Source organism: Macaca fascicularis, chromosome 8 (assembly GCF_037993035.2).
Source record: "Macaca fascicularis isolate 582-1 chromosome 8, T2T-MFA8v1.1".
Classification (NCBI taxonomy): domain Eukaryota; kingdom Metazoa; phylum Chordata; class Mammalia; order Primates; family Cercopithecidae; genus Macaca; species Macaca fascicularis.
In genome coordinates, this window is record NC_088382.1 from 6,811,340 (window position 1) to 6,836,699 (window position 25,360).

A 25,360-nucleotide genomic window follows, 5' to 3' on the forward strand; every position below is an offset into this window, starting at 1 on the left:
GAGGCAGGCAAATCAGTTGAGGCCACGAGTTTGAGACCAGCCTGGCCAACATGGCAAAACCCCATCTCTACTAAAAATACAAAAATTAGCCAGACCTGGTGGTGCACACCTGTAATCCCAGCTACTTAGGAGGCTGAGGCAGGAGAATCGCTTGAACCCAGGAGGTGGAGGTTGCAGTAAGCCCAGATCGCACCACTGCACTCCAGCCTGGGCAACAGCAAGGCTCTTTCTCAAAAAAAAAAAAAAAAAAAAGGAAAAAACAAGCTATTTCTTAATACTCTGACTAGTATTGGATATTACTAATCATTTTAATTTTTCCTAATCTGAAGCATTAATGACTGCTCATACACTTTACCACTTTAATTTTCATGTCTAAAAACTTCCCCTTTCCTTCTCTTTTCCAAATGTAATTGCAAATTAAACCTGACTTGAGGCCTTATTCTTTTGGGTCTTTGAGGAGGTTCTGTGCATCTGTCTCCCCCTCACCCTGTCTGCTGCCTGCCTGCCACCTGCCTGCCCAGCTTGCTGTTCCTCAAGCATGCCAATCGTGTTTCTATTTCAGAGCCATTGCATTATCTGTTCCCTCTGTCTGGAACATTCTTCCCCCAAAATCCATACACATGACCCGTTTTCCAGCCTCCCTATGGCTTTGTACAGATGTTACTTTCTCTGTGAGACCTATCCTGCCACCCCTGTTTGTACCAGCAATCCCTTCCCACTTGTGCCAACTATGAGAGTCTCTTTTCATCTGCAATGCTGACTGGCTCCTCCTAACACACTGTAGTAATGTGGGCAGTTTGATGGAATACAGCTGCTAGAGAAGATTCACAGGACCCCAAAATAACAATGTGTCCAATCTGCACAGTACCTGAGAACCAGGGAGCACAAGGTGGAGCATCTTCTTGTATACTGCTGGCCCTGAGCCTATATGAACCAGCCCCACTGGCGGAGCCTCCAGGCAAATCCTTCGTCTCACTAATCATAAACAATGTTGACAGGCCAGCACAGTTGTCCCCAGACTTCCCGGACCTGTGGCTATAAAGCACCACTGCCTAATTAATACATTTTGTGTAGTGCAGGTACTTTAGTGAAAGCAGTGCAGGCCGGTTCCAAGCCTATTGAAATGAACCTCCCAAGCCACATACAATTTACTTATTTATTATGTTTATTTTCTGTCATTCCTTACCAGCATACAAGCTCCATGATGACAAGGATCTTTCTAGGTTGCAAGACCAGCGCCTGACATATAATCATGTTTTTTGTCAATAAATGAGTGAATAACTAACAGAGCAAGATCCCAGTATAGGCATTAGCCTTAAATAGCTAAAAGAAGTTCTTTCTATAAGACTGAAGCAAAAGAAGTTAGCTTTTACATGGGTAGCTAGCTCCCTATGTAAGCAAGTTTGGGCTGCAGCTTCAAGCGGAAAACCAAGGAACCTAGACAGACGACTTAAATTTCCCTGGGGTCCTGTAAGAAAGAAGTCAGGCATAAAAGTGTTAGTAGGTAAAATCGATGTGAAGTTCAGTATGTGTGTTTGTGCTGATGGCCGGCCTAAAGATGGGAAGTCAATGGGCAGTTCCAAGAAGAGAATGTGGGTAAGGCTGGGACTGTGAGGTGTGTTTCAAAGGAAACATTTCCCCTCTCTGAGGATGGTAAGAGTAGAGTTAACCCACGACCTTCCTGTGGATATCAACCTGGGGTTTCATGTTTTTGTGAGTGTAGTCATAGTTTTGGGGTTTTACTGGCTGATTGGAGCTACTGTGATTTAATGATAGTAGGGCAAGAATAATAATGGTTCTTTTCTTTGGTAATTATAAAATAAAAATTGTTTTCTTACTGCGTCATGGTCTTGCAGGGAGGACGATGTGAGAATAGTGCTACCAAGCAGGCAGTGGGCTTGCTGCCCAACCCACATAGAGTCCAAGATCATGCCACTTGCTTTTGAGAAAAGAAAGGCTTTATTGCAAGTTGCCTGGCAAGGAGACAGGAAGAAATGCTCAAATCTGCCTCCCTGAGATGGGGGCTCAGGCAGTTTCATAGGCAGAGAAAACGAAGTGTGATCTGATTGGATCTTGCAACCAGGTGATGCTGGGAGGCGTCATCTGACTGGGTTGTGTCCCAAGGTGATGCTAGGGCTGAATCTGATTGGATCCTAGATTATGCTATCAGATGTTTACTCCTTAATTTGGCCCCCGTTCCTTGGTCTAAGTGCTTAGGTTCCACCTGTGGTTACATGCTTGTTTCACCTGAGCATGCGCAAGTGACATAACTTGCCACATCGGGGGCCAGGGCAATTAAACAGTTCACCATTTTGATACACAAAGTTGAACTAGATTGGGCTGGTTTGGTGGTAACAATAGCAAAAAATCGAAAGAGACTGGCTAAAAACTTTCATGGAAACTAAGAATGCTAGGATCATGAAAATGTCTCACAAAGCATGATACAGAGCCTTTTATACAGTCTTTTAAATTCTATCCATTTTCTTTATAATTGCACAAAAAGAAAGAAATATTGCCAATTCACATACAGTGCAAGAAACACCTCTTTCAGAAGTTTTTATTACTGATGTTATAAAAGGAATCAGAAATGTACGCGAAAGGGCTTTTTCTCCTGTCTTAAGCAGTTGCAATACAGCATTAATTTTTGTGTTCTTTTTGCATAGCGTAAATGTATGCAGCCCAAAGATTTTAATTTTAAAACACCAGAAAATGATAAGAGATTTCAGAAGAAATTTGAGAAAATGGCTAAAGAGCTACAAAGGCAAAAAACAAGTCTAGGTAAGCTAAGAAATTTAATACAGTTCTTTGCATTTGTGTCTATACACCTTGTTTAATTTGCATGATGACTGGTGGTGTTCAGGATGAGAGAGCTGATGGAGACTATCGTAGCTTTACTCTAGGAAGGGGAAGACAAAATGTCAGGAGGCTGCGGGAGACTTGACTGGGAGCCAGAATAGAGCCATGCAGCTGAGCTAATCGACTACAGTCTTAACCATTCATCCACGTGGTTGAACTTTTTATTTTCAGGAATGATTTCAGAAGAAAAGCAAACTTTGGCTAATAAGCCTTATTGAAATAAATACCTATTTATTTCTTCTTTATATATAACTTTGTATTTTTACCTAATTGGCCTTTTTGTTTTGTTACCCAGAATAGACAAATCTTAGATGATACATTCTTTTAGTGATTTGGAAAAATACTTTAGAATATTATGTGCTATAACAAGATGTCTTAGAAAAAATATATATATTCTTATGTATATATTCTTAAACAATATTCTTATATATAAGAATATTATGGGCTGGGCACGGTGGCTCACGTCTGTAATCCCAGCACTTTGGGAGGCTGAGGCGGGTGGATCAGGAGGTCAGGAGATCGAGACCATCCTGGCCACCACGCCCAGCTAATTTTTTTATTTTTAGTAGAAACGGGGTTTCACCATGTTGGCCAGGATGATCTCAAACTCTTGACCTTGTGATCCGCCTGCCTCAGCCTCCCAAAGTGCTGGGATTACAGGCGTGAACCACCGCGCCCGGCCAAGATTTATTTTAAATCTGTGATGATAATGCTACAGAATTGGGTAGAACAGTTAGCCTACGTAGTACTGCCACGTAACTTTCCAGAAACATGGCCTGCATCATTTGTTTCATGCTCAGCCCTCCTGCTGCCTCTCCTGGTGTGTGTCCGTCCTTCCTTCACACCAGCTGTCTGGTCTTCGTCGAAGCTCAAGTCAGAAACATGCAATCGTCCTTGACATCTCCTTCTTCCTGAAACTAACACCCATCAAGACCATGGCCCTGCTTCTGAAGTAGTTGTTTGACTTCTTCTGTTTTCTCCTTACCTGCTCTCTCCCCTGATGCCTGGATCATCCCTCCTGCACCACAGGAGCCACTCCTTACCCTGCCCTCCACTCTGTCCTTACAGTTCATCTCTGTGCTGCAGTCACAATGAGGAAAACCTTAAATCAGAAGGATATCCCCTTCCTAGTTTAAAATTTCTTGGTATCATCCCAAGGAAAAATATTCAGGATAAAATCCTGTATTTAACATATTCTCCAATTTTCTAGGTCCTTTATGATCTGGCCTCTCCTAGCCTCATATCAATATTACACACTCTCCTATAACTCTTTATACTTTTGTCACTTTGGCCTTCTTTCCTATATCAGTGACAGTGTTCGAAAATATTTTGACAACATGGTAATGATAGATACAAAATTTTCTTCTTAGACCAAATATGTATCGTAATTAAAAACCATACATATGAAGTATTAATGATTCAACTAATGTACATTTGTATATTGTCAGAACTACAGTAAAGATTATTCAGGCTTAAGAGTTGCAAAGGAGAAGATATTAAATGATTCTTGGTATTTTTTTGTTGGGAGTGAGTATGAAAGTACTGAAGGGCTCCTTGAGCATATGCAAGGTAGCATTCCAGAAAAAAACACAACCGCACCCACACAAAACGAGCTCATAATTTCATGGTTCTGGGACCATGCTGATCCCACTTCATGCAGTCAGGTTCATGTCTGAGTCTGTGAGTGTGTGTTGAGGGAAGGAGAGATGGTGAATGGGAGCAGTTTCTGAAACCTGGGACAAGAAACAGAAACCAAATTGCATTCCAGCTTTGCAACTTTTAACTTCTGTGTCTCAGTCTTTGTTTTTAAGTGGGGTTACTAGTTTGGGTTTGGGTTTGAGGTTGGATGCACTAATGCATATATTTTCTTAGCACAGTACTTGGTGAGGGCAGTTGCTCAGCAGATGTGAGCCAGCAGCTGTAGCAGCAACGTCACTGCCTGTGGAGGTGGTGGGGGTAGAATATTAGCAGAAGTAGGTAATGATGTTGAAAGGGAAGAAGGAAAATGGGGTGTTGGGGGTTGTTCCTTAAAAGGAATCATATTGAAGTATGAAGGCGCTTTTTGATCTTAAAGTGGATTTTTTGTTTGTTTTCAGATGATGATGTACCTATTCTCTTATTTGAATCTAATGGTTCATTAACATATAGTCCTACAATTAAAATTAATAGTAGTCACCACAGCGCAATGGAGAAGAGATTACAAGAGATGAAGGAGGAAAGGGAAAATCTTTCCCCCACCTGTAAGTAATTACAGTTTGTAAAATGAAAATTATGCAAATAGGTGATTAAATTATGGTGGAAAGCTTTTTTTTTTTCTTTGCCTAGATATTTTAATGTTTCCTGATAGTAACAAATTTTGACCTATTTCATGGCTGGCTTTGTTTTCCAGAAAATGTTATGCATCATTAAGATTTTTGAAGTGTGTGTTGGGTGTATAGTATTCTTCAAGTTTAAAATCCTGTTTGTTGTAGCTCCTTTGTAATTTCTATTAGCTTTGGAATTTTTTCTTTCTTTTTTAAAAACAAAATGAATTTTTTTTTTTTTTTTTTTCTGAGATGGAGTTTTGCATTTGTCACCCAGGCTGGAGTGCAGTGGTGCAATCTGGGCTCACTGCAACCTCCTGAGTTTAAGTGATTCTACTGCCTCAGCCCTCTGAGTAGCTGGGATTACAGGTGCCGGCCACCACTCCTGGCTAATTTTTTTTGTTTTTTTGTATTTTTAGTAGAGATGGGGTTTCACCATGTTGGCCAGGCTGGTCTTAAACTCATAACCTCAGGTGATCCACCTGCCTCGGCCTCCCAAACGGCTGGGATTACAGGCATGAGCCACCGTGCCCAGCCATGAATCGTGTCTTTTGAAGGAATTTGCTTTAGATTAAATGTGTCTAATGAATCAGTTTGTTTCTCATTATTTCTTTTATCTTTAAAATTTTTAATTACTGAAGTATAATTCAGCACATTTTAATAAAACATTTAACAAAGTAGCTAATAGTAAAAGTTCATCTTGATACTCACCTAATTATACTCCTCTACCTGGGGATAACCTGTATTTTAAGTTGATGTGTTTTTCCAGATCTGTTTCAGTGTATCAGATATCTGTGTATACATGACAAACATACAGGTTTGTTTTCTGTGTGGAGGTGTCATTTCTGTTTCTGTGTAAATTATCTAATTACCTAAATTAGATAATGACATATGTATTATTACGCACTTTGTTTTCTTACTTAAGAGTATCCTGGAGGTTTTTTTTGCAGCTTAGTTGTTGTAGACCTATTTTTTTTTTTAAAGATGCTCTAAGTAGTCTGCAGCTTTGATATTGACTCATCTATTGGTGGATATTTTTTCCCACTTTTTCTTTATTAGAAATCGTGCTGCAGTTTTTATTCTTTTTTTAACCATATAGGTTGGTGGTTCTTATTTTTTTATTAAGCCATTTTCCTTTCCTGGACATAAGTCTTTCCAGCTTCCCACCCCGACTTTTTACCGTTATAACCCCTGCATGCGCCTACATGAATCCTTATATTTCTGAGTACTTCATGTATTTCAATAATATTCATACATGCAGAATTTGATTTTTTAAAGATATAGAGAGTCTCACTGTCTTGCCCAGGCAGGACTTGCACTCCTGAGCTCAAGTACTTCTGCCTCACCCTCTCAAGTAGCTAGGAATGCAGGTGTGTGCCACTACTCCTGGCTTATTGATAGATATAGTCAAATTATCCTTCAAAAGATTTGGGCCATTTTATTGTCATCAGTTGTTTATAAGAATGCCTCTTTCTCCATCCTTGGAAAACTGAATGGCATTAGCCTGTAGCCTTTTTCAGTCGGAAGCTTGAAAAACTGGATCTGTTCTCTAAGTTACTTTTGATTAGAAGCAAGTTTCAGTGCCTTTTCATATTATTGACAATGACTTACTGAATGCAGCTTGTAATGTTATCAACTATTGCCTCTCTTAATTTTACATCCTTTGTCCATCTATATCAGTTAAGGTTAGTTTCAGCTGCATATAACAAAGAAAGAAAAAAACCAGTGACTTAAAATCGATAGAATTGCCTTTCTCTGTCTTGCCTAGTTCAGAAGTAGGCAGTCAGGGCTGGGATGCCATTCCATGGTGTCTTTAAGAAACTAGGTTCCCATCTTTCTGTTAGGCCTGCCTGGCTTTTCTTCCAAAATGTGTGTGCCTCCCAGCTAAGCCATCTCCCTTTGACAGCCTTACCAGACGTCTATCCAATACTCCTGTCTAATTCCGTTGGCTGGAATGTGGTCATATGCCCACCCCTTTTGCAGACAAGACTGAAATGTAGTCTTGACTGGGATGCATTGCTATACTGATAAAATCAAAGTTCTGTTGTTAAGAAGAAGTGAGAATGGACATTGAGGAAGATAACTGTGTCCCAGGTAGACGTCCAAATTGTTCCAATGTGCAATTATGCATATAAAGTAATTTGCCTTAAACTTTACTTTTTCTATTACTTTACAGTGTTAATTCTGCTACTTCACTGCGTCCAGCACAGTTTAAAACTTAACTGAAAATTTTATGTGTGCTTCCCTTCTTTATCTTGGTTTATTCTCTTTTTGACTGAAGTTTTCTCAGAAAAGTATCATTTTGAGTCTCTAAAAAATATCTTTGAATATGAGATCCAAACATTTCTTTTGTTTCTTGACTATTGTATGAACAGCCTTTGAAGATAATACTTAGGACCTTATTTGTTAAGTCATTGACATCCTAAGTGTTTTCTATGAAACCTCTAGGATTTCTCAACCCAGCACAGCTGACAGTTGAGTCTGGGTAATTCTTTGCTGGGGGCACTGCCCTGTGTGTGGCAAGAAGCTCAGCAGCATCCCTGCCTCTCCCCACTAACACTAGCAACGTACCCACTACTCTCCCTCACTGGCAACATCCACAAATGTGTCCAGACATCACCAGCTATCTGCTGGGACCCCACGTCACCCTGGTTGAGAAGCAGTGCTCTAGTTTTAGAGGTAACTATGGTGAGCATCCTTGAATAAAAAGCCATGATTATCAAACAAGAAGACTAAAATAGACTGGAAGTGTTCACTTAACTCTGTTGAGCTTCTGATTAGATTTAGGCAAGTTGACTTTAAGATCCCTTCTAACTTTGTGATTATAGGATTTAACAGAATCACCTATGATTAATAGGAGGATTTCCTGCTGGCTTCATCTGCTAAACAATACTGAAACTTTATCTAATGCAGTGTCTTGGTCCTGTTTTTAGCTTCCCAAATGATTCAACAGTCTCATGATAATCCAAGTAACTCTCTGTGTGAAGCACCTTTGAACATTTCACATGATACTTTGTGTTCAGGTAAATTTTTAATTTTCCTTTCTGTGATATATTTAAGTTCTGATTTAGAATTTCATGTAGCAACGTCTGATAAGTAAAATAATTAGTTAAAACTAGAACTTCTAAATTTCCCCCTGAAATTAGGTATTACAATAAAATTAAGGCATGAGTTAAACTTCCTTTTTGGTTCCTATAGGTTTTTTTGCCTAGGTATTTGCTTTCTTGCTACAGAATCCATTGCTCATTTTAAAAAATTATTGTGGTCGTATATGAACTAATCTGTATGCAGTTTAAACTACATAGAACTGAGGTCAGAATAAGGAAATGTTATTTCATACAATGTCTAATTAACACAAGGAACATGTTACTGAACGGGGTCAGTGAAGTATGTAAAGATCATCAATCAATTGAGGAGCTAAATAGAGGATTTCTAATTACAAGCAGAAAGAACATTGGTAAGAATTAATGCAATTAGTTACATGTTATGCACATACATATTTTTTAATGTGGGAGCCCTTGTGTCACTTAGGATGATAATTGTTCATGGTCATTTCTTCTTCGTACCAATTTCTTACAGTTTTCTCACCTAGCCCCCAGTAGGGCCTAAATAAGTAGCAGCGACCCCTAGAAGTACTGTGTTCGAAAGTGCTTGAGATGTTATGGAATATTTATTATGAAAGCCACAGCAATGACAAAGCACAAGACGGCATCAAGATATTAAAAGTTTAAACCAAAGCCTCTTTTCAGTGCAGGGTTAATCCTTGTACTCTCACCTCTGTGTGCTGGAATTATTTACCCATTTCTCTTAAACAGTCTCCATCTTTTTATTTTATACTTGATACATTTATTTCCTAGAAGTTGGAAACAAGTGATAATAATAGCTAACATTGATTTCATTTTTGTTGTGTTGTAGGCACTCCTCTAAGTGTCTTACTCACTGTTATCTGAGTTATTCTCCCATTAGCCTTAAGAGGTAGGTTCCATCACCATCCCATTTTGCCAGTGAAAAACCAGGACACAGAGGTCAAACAGCTTGTGCAAGGTCATGTGGTTTGTGAATGGCAAACCCAAGCTTCTAACTTAGGCAGTCTGACATCACAGTTTACAGTCTTAGTGACATGTCACATTGCTTATCGGGTTTTTGAAAAGTATGATAAAACATAAAGCAATTTTAGATGCTGAATAAGATATATTCAGCATCTAAAATTAAAAGTGACCTTATTTCCAACTACTGCCCTGAAGACACGCATGGTGCCTCCTCCCCACTGGGCTTCCCTCCCCTCCCGGGGCACAGTCGGAAGGGAAGCTTTGTTGGTTACCTGTGTTCTTTCTTTTTAAAGCAGAACTTTAGTGATTTCAGTCAGAGACTTATCACACTTATGTTACCTCCAGGTTTGAGTGATTTCTACAAAACACAGGCCCTCCAGCAGCAAGTGCTAAGCCCCTGCTAGGGGAGCCAGCACAGGACTAGAGGCTTCTTTATATTCATTCCAAAGTGAATAGACCTTTAGTAGCTGACAGCATAGTGATGGGCAGACACCCACGTAACCACGGGGCGGTATGATGCATGATGCTGTGTAGCAGAGGGGGCAAGGCCAGGGAGACCTGGCAAGGGCAGTGGGAGGGTCCCAGGGATGTTGACAACCCAGGTAGGTTTTGAAGGATGAATTGTATTTACCTAGAATAAAGTGTGGAGGAAAGGGCAAGGCCCGGAGGGTACAGAGGAGTACAGAATTTTCAGGAGGTAGCAGCAGCTTAGCATTACTCTCAGGAAATGAGTAAGCTATATAAGAGTTGAAACATTAAGACCTACCAACTGGCTCACTTTTGAATGTAAGTGTCATACGAGGACTTCACTGGAAGACAGGGAAGGTAAAGGTGAGCTATGTTCATTGAGGGAATGTTTCACACAAGACTAGAACTTTCCCTAGACCTTACAGCAGTCATTCTTAGGTTTTAGAATTATTGATCTCCTGGAAAATTTAGCGACAAACTATGGAAGCTCTTCCGGGAAAATGTGCACATGCATATGGAAATTTGCCTGAAATTTTTAGAAGTTTGTTACCCCTCTTCTCTATCCCCACCACTATCCTATACACTCATCAAAGCCCAGGTTTTCTAGTTAAAAATACTGGCCTAAAACGTACTCTTAAATGGAAATGAGAAGAACCCAAATGTGGTTAATAGTCTTCTTAACTAATAGCTGTACTTTAAAAGTAATGTTTTATTGGTCAACTGAAAATTGAATTTAGAATAATTTAAACCACTTTTAAAAGTTAGCTCTCCGTTAATGTTTTCCAGATGAATCCATTGCTGGTGGCTTACACTCGTCTTTTGATGATCTTTGTGGAAACTCAGAATGTGGAAATCAGGAAAGGAAGTTGGGAGGATCCATTAATGACACTAAAAGTGATATGTGTATTTCTTCACTTGTATTGAAAACAAATAATACTCATTTATCACCATCTTTCGCTCACCTTGATAAATCAAGTCCTCAGAAATTTCTGAGTAATCTTTCAAAGGAAGAAATAAACTTGCAAAGAAACATTGTGGGTAAAATAGTCACCCCTGACCAAAAGCAGGCTGCAGGTATGTCTCAGGAGACGTTTGAAGAGAAGTATCGTTTGTCTCCTACATTGTCTTCAACAAAAGGCCCCCTTTTGATACATTCAAGACCCAGGAGTTCCTCAGTAAAGAGAAAAAGAGTATCATATGGCTTCCATTCACCTCCAAAGGAAAAATGCAAGAGAAAGAGGAGCATCAGGAGATCTATCATGCCGAGGCTGCAGCTGTGTAGGTCAGAAGGCAGCCTGCAGTGCATGGCGGGACCTGCACTCGAGGCTCTTGGCTGTGGGGAGTCTTCGTATGATGACTATTTTTCACCTGATAATCTTAAGGAAAGGAATTCAGAGAATCTTCCTCCCAAATCTCAGCTGCCATCAAACCCTGCTCAGTTCAGCTGCAGAAGTCTTTCTAAGAAGGAGAGAACAAGCATATTTGAAATGTCTGATTTTTCCTGCGTTGGTAAAAAACCCAGAACAGTTGACATTACCAGTTTCACAGCAAAAACCATCTGCAGTCCTCAGAAAACTGCAAGTGGAGAAGGCTGTGCAACTTTCAGTTGCGTGACTTCTGAGGAATCCTCTGCCCCTGAAGAAACCTTAAGGTATTGTAGACAGGCTGGGCCTCAGCAGAAAGAAGACGCATGGCCAGAGGGCAATGGCTTTTCTTACACCATTGAGGACCCTGCTCTTCCAAAAGGACATGATGGTGATTTAACTCCTTTCGAAGGAATCCTTGAAGAAGTGAAAGAAGCGGTTGGTCTGAAAAGCACACAGGACAAAGGTACCACTTCCAAAATATCAAACTCCTCTGAAGGCGAAGCCCCGAGTGAACATGAGCCACGTTCTGTAGTTGACTGTAACGTGGAGAGGTCTGCAGAAGAAAAGGAAAACTTACCTGGAGGATACAGTGGAAGTATGTGAATCTCCTTTTCCAAGTCATCTTTGCTAAATAAACATGTAACAGTGCATCCATATTTTAAATTTATCACAACTTTTTCATAACTTAAATTATTTCCCCAGTTTTTACATAAAGAATATGCATTTGATCATTCCAATGATAAACTCTTTAGGAATAGATAGATGACTTGCTGTCCTGTGGAACTTCTAGACTTATTGATCAAGTCTGTTATGAATCTATTTCTCCAAGACTTTTCCTTCTTATAGGTCAAAAGGATAAGTAGTCTGTAGTATGAATAACTGAGGGGAGTGAAGTCTTTTTCTTTGTTCCGTTGGAGTCTTGCGCTGCAGCGTGTGTAAAGATGCGTACAATAAAGGGTTTTTTAAAACCTAGGTTCTTAATAGTGAGGCTATTTAAAGAAAGAAATTAAGGTAGCTTAAGCCATCGATTGTATCAAAGAGGAAGTATGAAAAAGTACATTTAGAAATCCGTTATCAATATTGATTTTTGAAGAAACTTTGGTCAGTGTTAACTATGAAGAAACATTTTTAAAACATTTTTGCTCATTTGTAACAGGCCTTGTTTGACTTGTACTTATTTTGCTTGAAGCATCACTTGAAAAGATTTATTCCTATTCATAATTTAATTGTAACTATAATAATAAACTATATCATTGTAGCAAAAGTCACAACAATAAAAAAATTTTGCACTTCACAGTTACAAGCACAAATAGGTTCCAACAACCGAAATTGAAGAAATCTTAAACTTTGACTGTCTTTACCTAAAGATTAGGTTAAAATTTGAGTAAGAACGCATTCACTCTGCGTGATTTCTCTGCTCTACAAATGTGTTAACTGCGTCTTTGAAGGTGGAGAAGTCACAGCAGGGTTTGAAATCATCACAGATGTGTTACATACCTTTTCCTTGAGTATACACTCCCCAAAATTGTTTCACAAAAAGGATGAAAATACTTTTGTGTATTTTTAGCCTGCTATTTATATCTTGGTTTTCTGAACATATATTAAATTTGACAAGAAACTGTATTTTATGTTCCATTAGCCTTAGTATGTGTTTTCAAAATATTTATTTTAAAATGTTGACTCAAAAGTTAATATAAAACAATAGATGTCTAAAATTCTTTTGGTAGTTAAGAATATCCTGTTCTGAAGTTTACATTCTCCTTCTTTCCAGTTTTCATCTTGTGTATTTTTTAAGCTTTTGAATAATAATGACATGCAAATGTTAATTAAGTGGCAAAAAGCTGGTAGCAAACAGTATGGCATGGCCTAAAATCCCCATGTTGTCGGGAGTGTGCTAGTCCTCAGAAGCAGGTGTGTTTTATGTTCTAGAACACTGCCCCCTGCGTCGACAGCTTCCGGCGGTGGGGGTAAGTAGAAGGGGATGAGGGGCCAGCACTGGTTGACCCATGGCACCCTGGTGGAGATGGAGAGGTTTTTTCGCTCAGTGGTGCAGGCCATCAGGCAGGAGTGTCCAGACAGGGCCCTGGTGCAACTGTGTGCCCTAGCGTTAAGAGGATCTTCTAGAGTCATCTGCCTTACTTCATGCCATTACAGAGAGATGGGAAGTCATTGGGTTCTAGGACATAAAAAGGCTTACATGTTGACTAGCCTAAATCTAACCCTTTTCTTTTATAGTAATAAAGAGTCATCAATGTTTTAAACTGTCCATTGTCAGCCCCCTGGGACTCAGGTAAACCAATTCTCTTTGGGAATCTGCCTTACAAGATGAAACCATAAGGCCTTCAGTTTCAGTGTCAAGGATGCACACTCTATACCTGGTGAAATTGTGGAGGAGTGAAAACTTCTGTACAGCAAACTGTACCTCCAAATCTTTAATGTCGAAATAAAGGGCTTTTTTCCATTTCTGTTTTCAGTTCACTTTTACTTGTTGCCTTTGTCAATATCTAAGATAGTGTGTAAAAAAGTTTTCAAAAACAAGTTACAAAGAGCTTCAGTACATTAGTAGAATGGGAACTGAGGGAGAAACAATTTTGGTTTTGTTTTGTTTTTGTTTTTTGAGACGTAGTCTTGCTCTGTTGCCCAGGTTGGAGTGCAGTGGCACGATTTTGGCTCACTGCAACCTCCGCCTCCCAAGTGTAAGCAATTCTCTGCCTCAGCCTCCCGAGTAGCTGGGATTACAGGCACCCGTCACCATGCCCAGCTGATTTTCTTGTATTTTTAGTAGAGACAGGGTTTCACGTCTTGGCCATGCTGGTCTTGAACTCCTGAACTCGTGATCTACCCACCTCGGCTTCCCAAAGTGTTGGGATTACAGGCGTGAGCCACTGCACCCGGCCAACAATTTTGTTTTCTAAAATCTTTAAAATCATTAATTCTTTTCTGTTTTACTTTTTTATTCTCTAATTTTATAAACAGTACACAGATACATTCCCATTGTAACAAAGATTGCTAAGAAGATTAGAATTTCCATCTCCTCACTTGCCTCTTTTCGTTAGTTCACTTCCTAACTAATGAAAGTCGTGGACCCGTTGTGTCTCAGGTGTTCTTCAAGTTTGTGGGGACATAGCAGAGAATGAAGCAGCGTGCACCCTCATAGAGGAAGACAAATAGTAAGTAAGTGTGTAACAGTGTCAGCAAGCAGTTAATGATTAAAAGAAAAACAATAGTGCATTGGATAGATAAGGTGACAAATGAAGGCTTCCCTGAGAAGGAGACATCCGATCACAGGCCTGGGGAGGGAGAGGGAGCCTGTGACTCTCAAAATCCATGTTTCAGCTGGAGGTAACAGCAGGAACAAATGTCCTGATGGAGAAAAATGCTTGCAGGAACGACAGGGAAGCCAGTACAGCAAGGACTTCCTGAACTGGAGGAAGGAGATTGGAGAGGGGTAGGAGCCAGAGCTTTGGGACCTTCAGTGACAAGGTGGGCAGCTGTTTTGTTTTGAAGTGTGGTGAGAAGCCACTGGGGCTTTGGAACAGGGGAGCAACCAAATCTGACTTAGGTTTTAAATGTAACCCTGGACACTGGAGAATAGACTGGGTTGGAGCGTTTGTCTGCACAAAGCAGTCACTGTCCCACAGTTTAATATTTCCTTCCACACATTTCTTGTGTGTGTGTGTGTGTCTACAAGCATACAAATGCAAATAGGTATTTTAAGATAATTTTTTGCATACATAGAATTATATTGCCTTAAAAATTGCTTTTTACAAAAGCAATATGTCATATATTTACATATTGGTACCAGTAAACCTTCATTTTTTAATACAGTCTATATGTAAGGTCAGCACAATTTTTTTGTAACAGATCAGATAGTAAGTTCGTTAGGCTTTGTGGGCAAAGAGACCAAATCGAGGTATGTGGGTACTCATGTAGATGATTACATAATGAGAAAAACATTTTCTACAAAATTTTTATTGATGAAACTCAAATACAATTTTTTTGTAATACAGGTCTATTGAGAAAAAAAAATAATTTGTGGGGGGGAATTACAACATTTCATTTAATTGGAGTTCAGACTGAGTGTTCACATTAACATTGATTGCAAATGTTTATTAAGGCTGATATGTAATAAGATAGATTTTATGTATTTCACTTTTGAAAATGCTTTTTCCCACAGACAGATACTGCTGATTCGATGTCAGTCCACAAGTAGATAATTTGCATTGAGGATCTTCATAGCCTGGAAAACACTGATGGAATTCTCTTAGATTCTTCTCTCGGTGCCTGCCTCTTAGCATGTCCTTATATTGCAGATTTATCACTTGCAATTGAAAAATAGGTTGAAGCTCCTCAATTGTGCAGTCAAATGGGTTTTGAAATAAGAAATTCCGGCCTGGCATGGTGGCTCACACCTGTAATCCCAGCACTTTGGGAGGCCGAGGTGGGTGGATCACTTGTCAGGAGTTCAAGACCAACCTGATCAACATAGTTAAACCCCATTTCTACTAAAATTACAAAATTAGCTGGGCATGGTGGCACATGCCTGTAATCTCAGCTACTTGGGAGGCTGAGGCAGCAGAATCACTTGAACCCGGGAGATGGAGGTTGCGGTGAGCCGAGATCGCGCCACTGCACTCCAGCCCGGGCAACAAGAGTGAAACTATGTCTCAAAAAAAAAAAAAAGGAAATTCCCTTTGCTCTTGCACTCAGTCTGTTGTTGTTTTGAGATAGGGTCTCACTCTGTCAGCCAAACTGGAGTGCAGTGACATGATCACAGCTCACTGCAGCCTCAGCCTGCTAAAGTTTGGGCTTAGGAAATATGTCCACAGACAGCAGACAGTTTGCATGGAAATGGAGATCCCACTTCTTGTTTTAACCTTTGACAGCACAAGAGAGAATTGTTGTTGCTTATTTGTGGAAATGTGTCCCACCTGCCCCTTGGCACTGCCAATCATAGCTCTTCAACCACCGGAAGTCAGTTTGAATTGTCAAGTAAATAAAGCCGATTGGTCATCCTGAACTAGTGCACAGTTTGGCACCTAATTACTTTTCACTAATGAAGGAAACACAGTGGTCCCATAGGTGCTGTGTGTTCACTAGCAAAAGCAGAAAAGTCCTTCCCACACCCCACTTATCCATGGGTTTGATAGATTTTCTTCTTTGTTGTGTTGATGGATTTTTACATGTCAGCACCTTGTACACATGTGTTGTGAGCTAATCTGAGCAATTTGGTCATGTCCAACTACCAGGGTCTTGTTCATCGATAATAGTCAGAAGTCGTTGGAGGCTGATGATAGTTAACTACTCTTCTACCATCTATCTACCTGATCTTGTTGAAGGCAAGTCTCAGAAAGACATTTATTAAACATTTATTGGCAAGCAGTTAGGAAGTGGTCCACAAAAGTGACCAATATGCTAAAGGCCGAGTTCTCTGTCCTTTAGTGGAGTATCCATACCTTATCTGAAAGGTTTGCCTTGGATACCACCCCCAGGGATACAAGCCACAACTCATACGAGATGTTTATGCTCCGTTGTGTGTGGGTATTGGGTCCCCTGCAATATTTAAGTGTTCTTGAATCCATGAATCCATGAATTTAACCAACAAGAAACTATTTCTCACATCCATTATGCTGATTAACAACCTGATGATGTCACTGATGACCACTCATTTTTGTCATCCATTTTGGCTTTTAACAAAGCATCTAATAGTGGTCTGGAGGATTTATAGGAGTTGGAGTTTTTTTGTTGTTGTTTTGAGATAGGGTCTCACTCTGTCACCCAAACTGGAGTGCAGTGACATGATCGCAGCTCACAGCAGCCTCAACTTACTGTTCTCAAGCGATCTTCCCACCTCAGCATCCTGAGTAGCTGGGACTACAGATGCAGGCTACCACACCTGGCTACGTTCCCCAGGCTGGTCTCCAACTTCTGAGCTCATGCAATCTGTCCGCCTCTGCCTCCCAAAGTGCTGGGATTACAGTTGTGAGCCACTGTGCCCAGCCTATGGTATAATATATTTTGCAAATTCTGAGCATTCCAGAGAAACTGTGAATTACTATTGTAGCAAATAAATAGATATACATATATTCATTAAGTACATTAGATTGTTGCACTTTTGACTATTCAAATAATTCACAAGTGTATTAAGAACCCCCTTTCCCATCATCTGCCAGCCCAACTCACTGGGGCTGCAAAATTAAGCAATCCTAGCAACTTGGTTTGGGTTAGTCAGTCTTAACAGAAGGCTATTGACCATTTAACTGTTTGGTTGATTCATTCATTCATTTACATATTCATTTTTTATCAGATGTTTACTCCGTATCTACTATGTCCAATGTATAAACAGTGAGAGGTTAGGTTAATTGAAAGCTCTATCCCCTTGCTTTAAAGAACTTAGCTAAGTAGGGAAGGTACAGTCAAGATACTTTACACACAAGTATCAGGAAATTCAAAAGTCGGAGCAATTACTTTCCGTGGGAATTAAAACAAATTTACACACATAAAATTGATATTGTAATGATCTCTACAATGATTACAAAGGATAAAATTCCACATTATCTATTGAAGAGTGTTGTTTCTGTCTTTTTCAGAGTGAACAAAGTGAACTTGATATTTTAATAGATGAGTATGAGTACAGTCTCTTGTTAGTGGGGTTTTACTTGTGTAGAACCCGTACAACTTGCATATATCCCAAAGGTATCTCTGGAAAGGAATTTTTCCTAGGTGTCTTTCCAAGAACTGAGGCAAGTGTCTTAATATTTTGCATACTACATTGTTAAATAATTTCATATTCAAATTTTTGAAGCTTAGAAGAAATTTCTTATTGGATAATGTTAAGTGTATATTTTTACATGTTCAAATTATGGATTATTCAGCCTTCAGAAGCCTTTTCAACCCTTGACTCTTGCATAGTGCCTTGTATGAGTAAATACTAATTGTTTAAATGTATTATTAGTATTAGCATTGTTGGTCTTAATTCTGTATCTTGGAAGTAGGATGTAGAGGAAAATAAATGTTAAAAATAAGAGTTATTTCTTCAGCTTTAGCTCTAGACAAAATTAGACACGAGCCAAGTTTCTCTTATAGTCTTTTCAATGTCCACTTCTTCATCTCTCCCTTTCCTAGTATTTAAGTTACCTGTGTCCTTATACTGTCTTGGCCTGGTTCTGGCTCCAAAGTGATCATATTAGACATTTTCTTCTCTCTTCCCTGAGTATCAATACTTTTCCTTAATCTTGCTTATCTCTGTTGAGTAGCTGAAGGTTGTGATTTAACTAATTCACACTGAGAGGTGAATGAGTGACCATTTACTAGCTTTCATTGATGTGTTTGCATTTTGTTGGTATTATTAATCCAAACTAATTTCCAAATGGTGAAATTTCAGATAACTGAAAGATGAAAATGTGGGGGCTGTCAGATTCATTTCTGTATATGATCATTTTGTGAAAACGAAGTCAATGAATTGTGTGTGTAATGAGGTTGGGAGGAAAATGAGAGAGGAAGATACATGCTTTCACAGGGAAATACTGTGGACCGAATTGTGTCCTCTGACCCCCACATTTATTTATTGAAGCTCTAACCCTCAATGGGATAACATTTGGAGAGGGCGATCTTTGGGAGATAATTAGATTATTAGGTTTAGATGAGGTCTTAAAGGTAGGAGCTTCATGATGGGATTAGGACCATTATAAAAAGACACCAGAGAACTGGCTTCCTCTCGCTATGCCATGTGAAGACAGCAAGAAGATAGCTTCCTTTAAGCCAGAAAGAGAGCCTTCACCAGAACCCGACCATGGGGGCACCCTGATCTCGGCCTTCAGGCCACCCAACCTGTGGTATTTTGTTGTGGTAGCCCCAGCCGAAGAAGACATTCATCCAACTGGGGTGTGTTGGAGGAAGAGCAGCTAAAGGGTGCATGTTAGTTGGAATTTCTTGGAGACATTCAAAATAGATGTCCATTAGGTAGTTGGATATATCCAGCCGTACCTCAGCTGGGAGGTCTGGACAAGGTACAGAGAATTAGGTCTCTTCAGTAATGGATGAGTTTATGGGAAGTGATGAAATCACCTTGGGGAGTGAGAAGGGAGCTGATGACAACCCATGAAAAAAACCACACTTAGGAGCATACACGAAAAGAGTCATCCAAGAAGTGGGAGAGTCAGGAAGAGGAGAGTAGGTGTTTGTTTGCAGACTTCCAGCCAAAAATGGAGTCCAACTAATCTTTCCACAGATGTTTTCAGAAGTAATTTGCACTCTCAACTGCTTTGGGTTTACTGAGGTCATTGTTAAAACACACTGGCAAATTACTGTGGCAGAGTTTATGAAATGTTTTCAATAACCAATTAATAAATCATTTACTTAGATTATTTTTTGACTGCAGGATTTGTGAAATTGTGAAAACATGTTGTTAACAATATCAGTCTGTCTTAAGTTTTTAAAGATCATGTTGCATTTCCTAGAACTTTATGTTTATAAAATGCTTTACAGCCTGTTTCGTTGTTCGGCAAGAACTGAGGCAAGTGGCTGTTATAAAACTTTCATTGACTACACTAGGAAGCTGCAAATTTATTCATGTTTCAATAACAGCACTGTATCCCAAATTATATCTCTAGTCCACTGCTTTTCTGATTTTGACACACTCATGCTTCAAGTAAATATTATTATTTAAAAAGAAAAATAAGTGCATAGTAGATATAATTATAATTATTTTTAATCTTAAAAATGAAAAAGATTGCATTCATATTCTACCCTAGGGGATAAAGTGGGCCTGGGAGAAAAGTCAGTGCAAGTCAACCATAAAGGATACCTGAGGAAGTACGGGATCAGTCAGGATGTGACTGGTTTGAGTCTCCAGGGGATTCAGTATTAGGGATTATGGCAAAGAGTGTAGGTTGGTAGGTTTGTGGTTTAGAACTGGACCTTAAAATCTGTCCAGGGCCCAGGCTGCAAATAACAACTAGCTTGAATTCAGGAAAGTATTAACATTTTTATTCTGCATCCTTTTTCACTTAGATAGGACCCTGTTTTTGAAAAGAGTGACAGTTTTTACCTTAGAGTCTCCAAACTTAGTTATAGCTGGCTTTATAGAATTTTATCTGCAAAGAAGTCTTTCTCATGTTATATGATTTTTAATTTCTGAGGGCACTGATGTTAATTTCACCTTGCATTATATTTATTCGTCTATGTCTACATTGTCTATTGGGTTATGAGCTCCCTAAGAGTGGGACTATATCTTGTGCATTTTGCATCTCCAGTGGGTAGATCATTAGCTATTTGTTAATCATTAGGTAATCAACAATGCAGTTTAGCTATCACCTGACTAGCAGGTTCTGGTACCCGCTAGGCTGCTACATAACTTTTGCATCAAAGTTTGCATTTATACCATTGAGACCATGTTATGGTCCATGGTAGCTCCTCCTTCAAAATCCCATGTAAGTCATAAAGTAGGCAAACTGTTTGAAGGAGCAGGAAGGGTGAGAGTAAGAAGCACCCTCTGAGGGAGTAGATGAGTCAAATCAAAGTACACATTTCACATTTTGTTGTGGGTTATTTAGGTCTACACAGGTTAGCATCTAAGGAAACCATATTTCACTTGAATGAGTATCGTTTTGGTTTGTGTGTCTTCATGGCAAGACGCTGGTCTAAGGTGGAAACTTGGGGGGAGTAAAATCATCCATCATTTGTAGTTTGAAGCCTGAAGCTCTGTACTGAAGACTAATTTCTAGAAAATCTCAAACTGACCCCAAAACTTAAATTAATTATTGCCTCTAATATGGAACTGCCTACTCTGAAGAGCTGTTCTTTGTCATTATTTTAAAATCTAAGAATTGAAGTTTGAAGAGTACGTAAGGTGTGGGTATACATTTTCTTGCATTATCAAATGGACAGAGTTGATGCTGTAGAACATTGTAACCTGATTGTTACTGACCACTGAGTTAAGTGAATTGCATAGGCTACTGGAATGTAATAAACTGAAAGTTCTAGATAGATCTCAAAAAGAAGACATATACAATTTATTTAAAAGGCCTATAACTTCCTGTTTCCATTATGCATAAATGTGATTTTTGTTTTGCTTAAGTAGTATTTAGTCCATGTAAAGTTCTAACTAATCTTTAATCCACTTGGGTTTTAGGTGTTAAAAATAGACCAACAAGGCGTGATGTTTTAGATGGCTCATGTGACAGCTTTAAGGACCTCATCAAACCTCATGAGGAACTGAAGAAAAGTGGGAAAGGCAAAAAGGTCAGTGTGTAAAAATATTATTTTAAACTTTCAAATGCTGATACATCATAATGTTCTTCTCTGGGTCAATGAAACATAAACTAGTCTATCTGACTTGTCTTTTATTTTAAAAAATTGATTATGGGTAAATGCTGGAAAACTCAGAATATGAAACTGAAAGTGTTGGTTGCATTCCGGACAGAGTTCTTATGGATAGACCAAACTTTCTCATATCACTTTGCTAATGCATTTCTTGTAAAAATGCCTGTAGCTTTTCTCAAGCAGAGAATGTTGGTTGTGCTAGTGTTTCTTGCCATTTTATAATTGGAATAAATATTTACTAGGTAGGAGGTAAAGAATCCAAACATTCATTCACTTTTGAACTAACCAAGGCTTGACCTCAAGCCATCAGAGTGAAGGGTTTACATACTAACACTCAGGTAGACCCTTTCCTTTGTGGTTTTGGCTTTAAAACCTTGCTCTTCCTCTAAAAAACTCCCCTTATCCTCTTACATGAGTAATATAACGAGGATTTTGAAGTTTTTGATCATTCAATATCTACTTGCGTTGCTTAAATTTAAAATTAACCATTCTATATTATACCTTGTGCCTCATTTTTATGAGGCCAAGGAAGTATAATGTAGTGAAACCTGAATTCAAAATGGTAGGGAAAAACCATACCGATTGAAAAGCAACAGATGAAAAGAATGACAGAGTAGACAGGTCTACATGGGGCTTCCAGGTCCTGATACTCAGGCTTGAACAGATGGGCGGCTGCATTTGACCTGCGGAAGAGAAACCTGACTCCTTTGCTTCTTTTCTTGGCAATGGTTAAAAGACATTTAAAATTACACAGATTTCATGAAAGTTGGCTGTAACTTATAGAAACTTAGATTTCTGTACTCGTGCTTTCTGGTTTGTCTCAGAAAAAAAGTGGAGCAAAAAAATTGAAAGGAATCCTATTTTAGGTAAAGCAACAGATGTGTAGAGAGAGAGAGAGAGAGAGAGAGACAGACTGTTGGGGTCCCGTAACATATTTGCGGCGTGGCAACACCAAGGCACCTGCTCTACGATGGCGTTGCGCACTCTGACTCCACGGCAGCCTGCGGGACCTGCTCAGCGTGCTGCCTCCCAGGGGTGGGGCCCTTCCTAGAATGCTGGCGACACCGTGGCTGAGTTTGTGTTTTGCATCCCTGTTTCTCAGTCTTCTTCCTACTGCTGCATAGCCACTTGACCTAGTTCCTTTGCAAAGAAAGAAAGAAAGAATCAATTTCCTCTGCATCTACTACCGTTCCCGTACCTCTCCTGCCGATGCGTCCCATGGCAGCTGGTCCACAGCTCTGCTTTGTGCCCTTTACCCTCTGCCAGTGTCTGCCCAGGGAAGCGGTGGTACCTCTCCTCTCTATTGGTACTCTACGTTGTACCATGTCTGGCATTTTTTTTTTAAGTGCTCAGTAAACATTGAGTGTTGAGTTACTTGTTACTCACCATAAAAATACTCCGTCCTGTTTGATCAAAAGGCACGAGGTTTGACTTTCTCATTTGCCCACAATGGAAGTTACTATTTCAGATGAGTGGTATTGCTGCCCTGTGCCTGGGATAGCCCTGGACCTGATGGGCTTGGTCTGTGGAAGCACTGGGTTAGGGACAGGCATCCTGGGCGGGAGCGTGGCCCCTTCTTCCTTATGAGGCATCTCACTGTAAATGGCATATGAATGGGAGATGGGTACCCGTTTGACCTTCTGGCGTTCTTCTGTAGATCAAATAGTAATTGCTCCATGAATATAAGGTGGTGTTATTGTCTTGAGTAATGAAAAAAGAATGAGTGCTCAGAGAGGGAGGCAAAATACAAAATTACAAATACACACTTCCATATCTGCCTTCAACTGCTGTGCTCAGGAACTAAAATATTTTCATAGATTGAACTGCCTAACTTGCTCAAATTTAAGTCTTCTTTTAAAAATATTTTAAGCGTATTAATAAACTTTGCCCTCATAATTTAGAATGTCATTTCTGAAAGGGATCCACCACTTCTGGTTCTGTGTGAAGAATCACTCAAAGCAGGTTTTAAATGCAGATTTTCTGGGCCGGGCATGGTGGCTCATGCCTATAATCTCAGCACTCTGGGGCGGGCGGATCACTTGAGGTCAGGAATTCGAGACCAGCCTAGCCAACATGGCAAAATCCCGTCTCTACAAAAAACACAAAAATTGGCCAGGCCTGTGGGCACCTGTAATTCCAGCTGCTCAGGAGGCTGAGGTGGGAGAATCACCTGAACCCAGGAAGGGGAGGTTGCAATGGAGTTGAGATCATGCCACTGCACTCCAGCCTGGGCGACAGAGTGTGACTCTGTCTCAAAAATAAATAAATACATATTCTCTGGCCCCACTTGAGACCCTCCTGGCCAGCAGCTCCCCAGCCCAGTGCAGCACCCCGTCCTTAACATGGAGGAGATGAACACCTAGTGAGAGCAAATAATCCACCTTCTGTATTGCATCTCGCCAATAGCAGAAGGAACAAGACCTAGGTTTCCCCTCTTTCACAGGATTTTCTTCCTAATCCATTCCTTATTACAGTTCACCACACAGCCTTTGCTTGAATGAATCAAAAACTCCTAATGCCCTAGGGTAGTGCTTCCTGACTGGGCTGCTCATTGGACTCAGCTGGGGATCTGTAAGGTACATGGCCGCCTGGCCCCAATCCCAGACATGCTGGTGTCATTAATACGGGGTGTACCCTGGCCACTAGGATTTTTTTAAACTCCTGAGGTGATTCTAATGCAAAGCAAAGTTTGGAAACTACTGCCTTGGGACTTTAGCAGAATTTAAACAAGTGATTTATCCTAGAAGAAGTTTCATTTGTTTCTAAACACCTCTCATGTAAACTTGTTTCGTTTTTAGACTCTAAAATTAAAGACAAAGGCTTAAAGTCCTGATTTGTGGGCTGGATATGGTGGCTCACACCTGTAATCCCAGCACTTTGGGAGGCCGAGGCGGGCAGATCACTAGGTCAGGAGATCAAGACCATCCTGGTTAACAGGGTGAAACTCCATCTCTACTAAAAATACAAAAAATTAGCCAGGCGTGGTGGCAGGTGCCTGTAGTCCCAGCTACTTGGGATGCTGAGGCAGGGGAATGGTGTGAACCCGGGAGGTGGAGCTCGCAGTGAGCTGAGATCACGCCATTGCACTCAGCCTGGGCAACAGAGTGAGACTCCATCTCAAAAAAAAAAAGTCCTGATTTGTTTGCTTAAAGGTTGAGTGAGTTTTTTAGGGGCACAAATTTAGATAGCAATATAGATGAAGGACCATCGTTTATTATTTCACAGGTTAGAAGGAAGAACAATACAAATTTTTAAAAGGTAACACTAAATTTATTTTATTTTATTTTTTTGAGACATAGTATCACTCTGTCGCCCAGGCTGGAGTGTACTGGCGTGATCTCGGCTCACTGCAACCTCCACCTCCTGAATTTCAGTGATTCTCCTGCCCCAGCCTCCTGAGTAGCTGGGACAACAGGCACCCGCCAGCACGCCTGGCTAGTTTTTTAAGTTTTTTGTAGAGATGGGGTTTCACCATGTTGACTAGGCTGGTCTCAAACTCCTGACCTCAAGTGATCTGCCCTCCTTGGCCCTCCCAAAGTGCTGGAATTACAGGTTTGAGCCACAGTGCCCAGCCAGCAACATTAAATTTTAAATATACAACTTCCCAGTAGTTTGAGATCTTTTGATATGAGCATGGGGAGAGAAGTTTATGTTGATATGCTGTAATGAGTCAACAGAAACACTAAAATTTAGTTTCCTGATTTTAAAAGTATACAGTGGAATTGTGAAAGGATTGAATGATAATCTGTGTTAAACTGAAATTGGAACTTAACATGGCCTCTTTTTTTTTTTTTTTTTTTTTTTTTTTGAGATGGAGTCTCGCTCTGTCACCCAGGCTGGAGTGCAATGGCACAATGTCGGTTCGCTGCAACCTCTGCCTCCCGGGTTCAAGCAATTCTCCTGCCTCAGCCTCCTGAGTAGCTGGGACTACAGGCGCATGCCACATATTTTTATGTATAAGGATATATTAAAGTATTAGATTCTATTAAGCACA

General features: G+C 40.0%; 1 protein-coding gene across 2 annotated transcripts in view; it reads left to right on the forward strand.

The window, feature by feature from the left end:
* Positions 1-25,360, forward strand: part of MCPH1 (microcephalin 1) — a 240,996-nt gene that overhangs the window by 26,691 nt on the left and 188,945 nt on the right. For both annotated transcript variants that reach the window (XM_045397815.3, XM_045397817.3), the window contains exons 5-9: positions 2,664-2,778; positions 4,953-5,096; positions 8,093-8,182; positions 10,463-11,638; positions 21,176-21,285. In XM_045397815.3, coding sequence (XP_045253750.2) covers positions 2,664-2,778; positions 4,953-5,096; positions 8,093-8,182; positions 10,463-11,638; positions 21,176-21,285 — 1,635 coding nt within the window. The remainder of the gene's footprint in view (positions 1-2,663; positions 2,779-4,952; positions 5,097-8,092; positions 8,183-10,462; positions 11,639-21,175; positions 21,286-25,360) is intronic.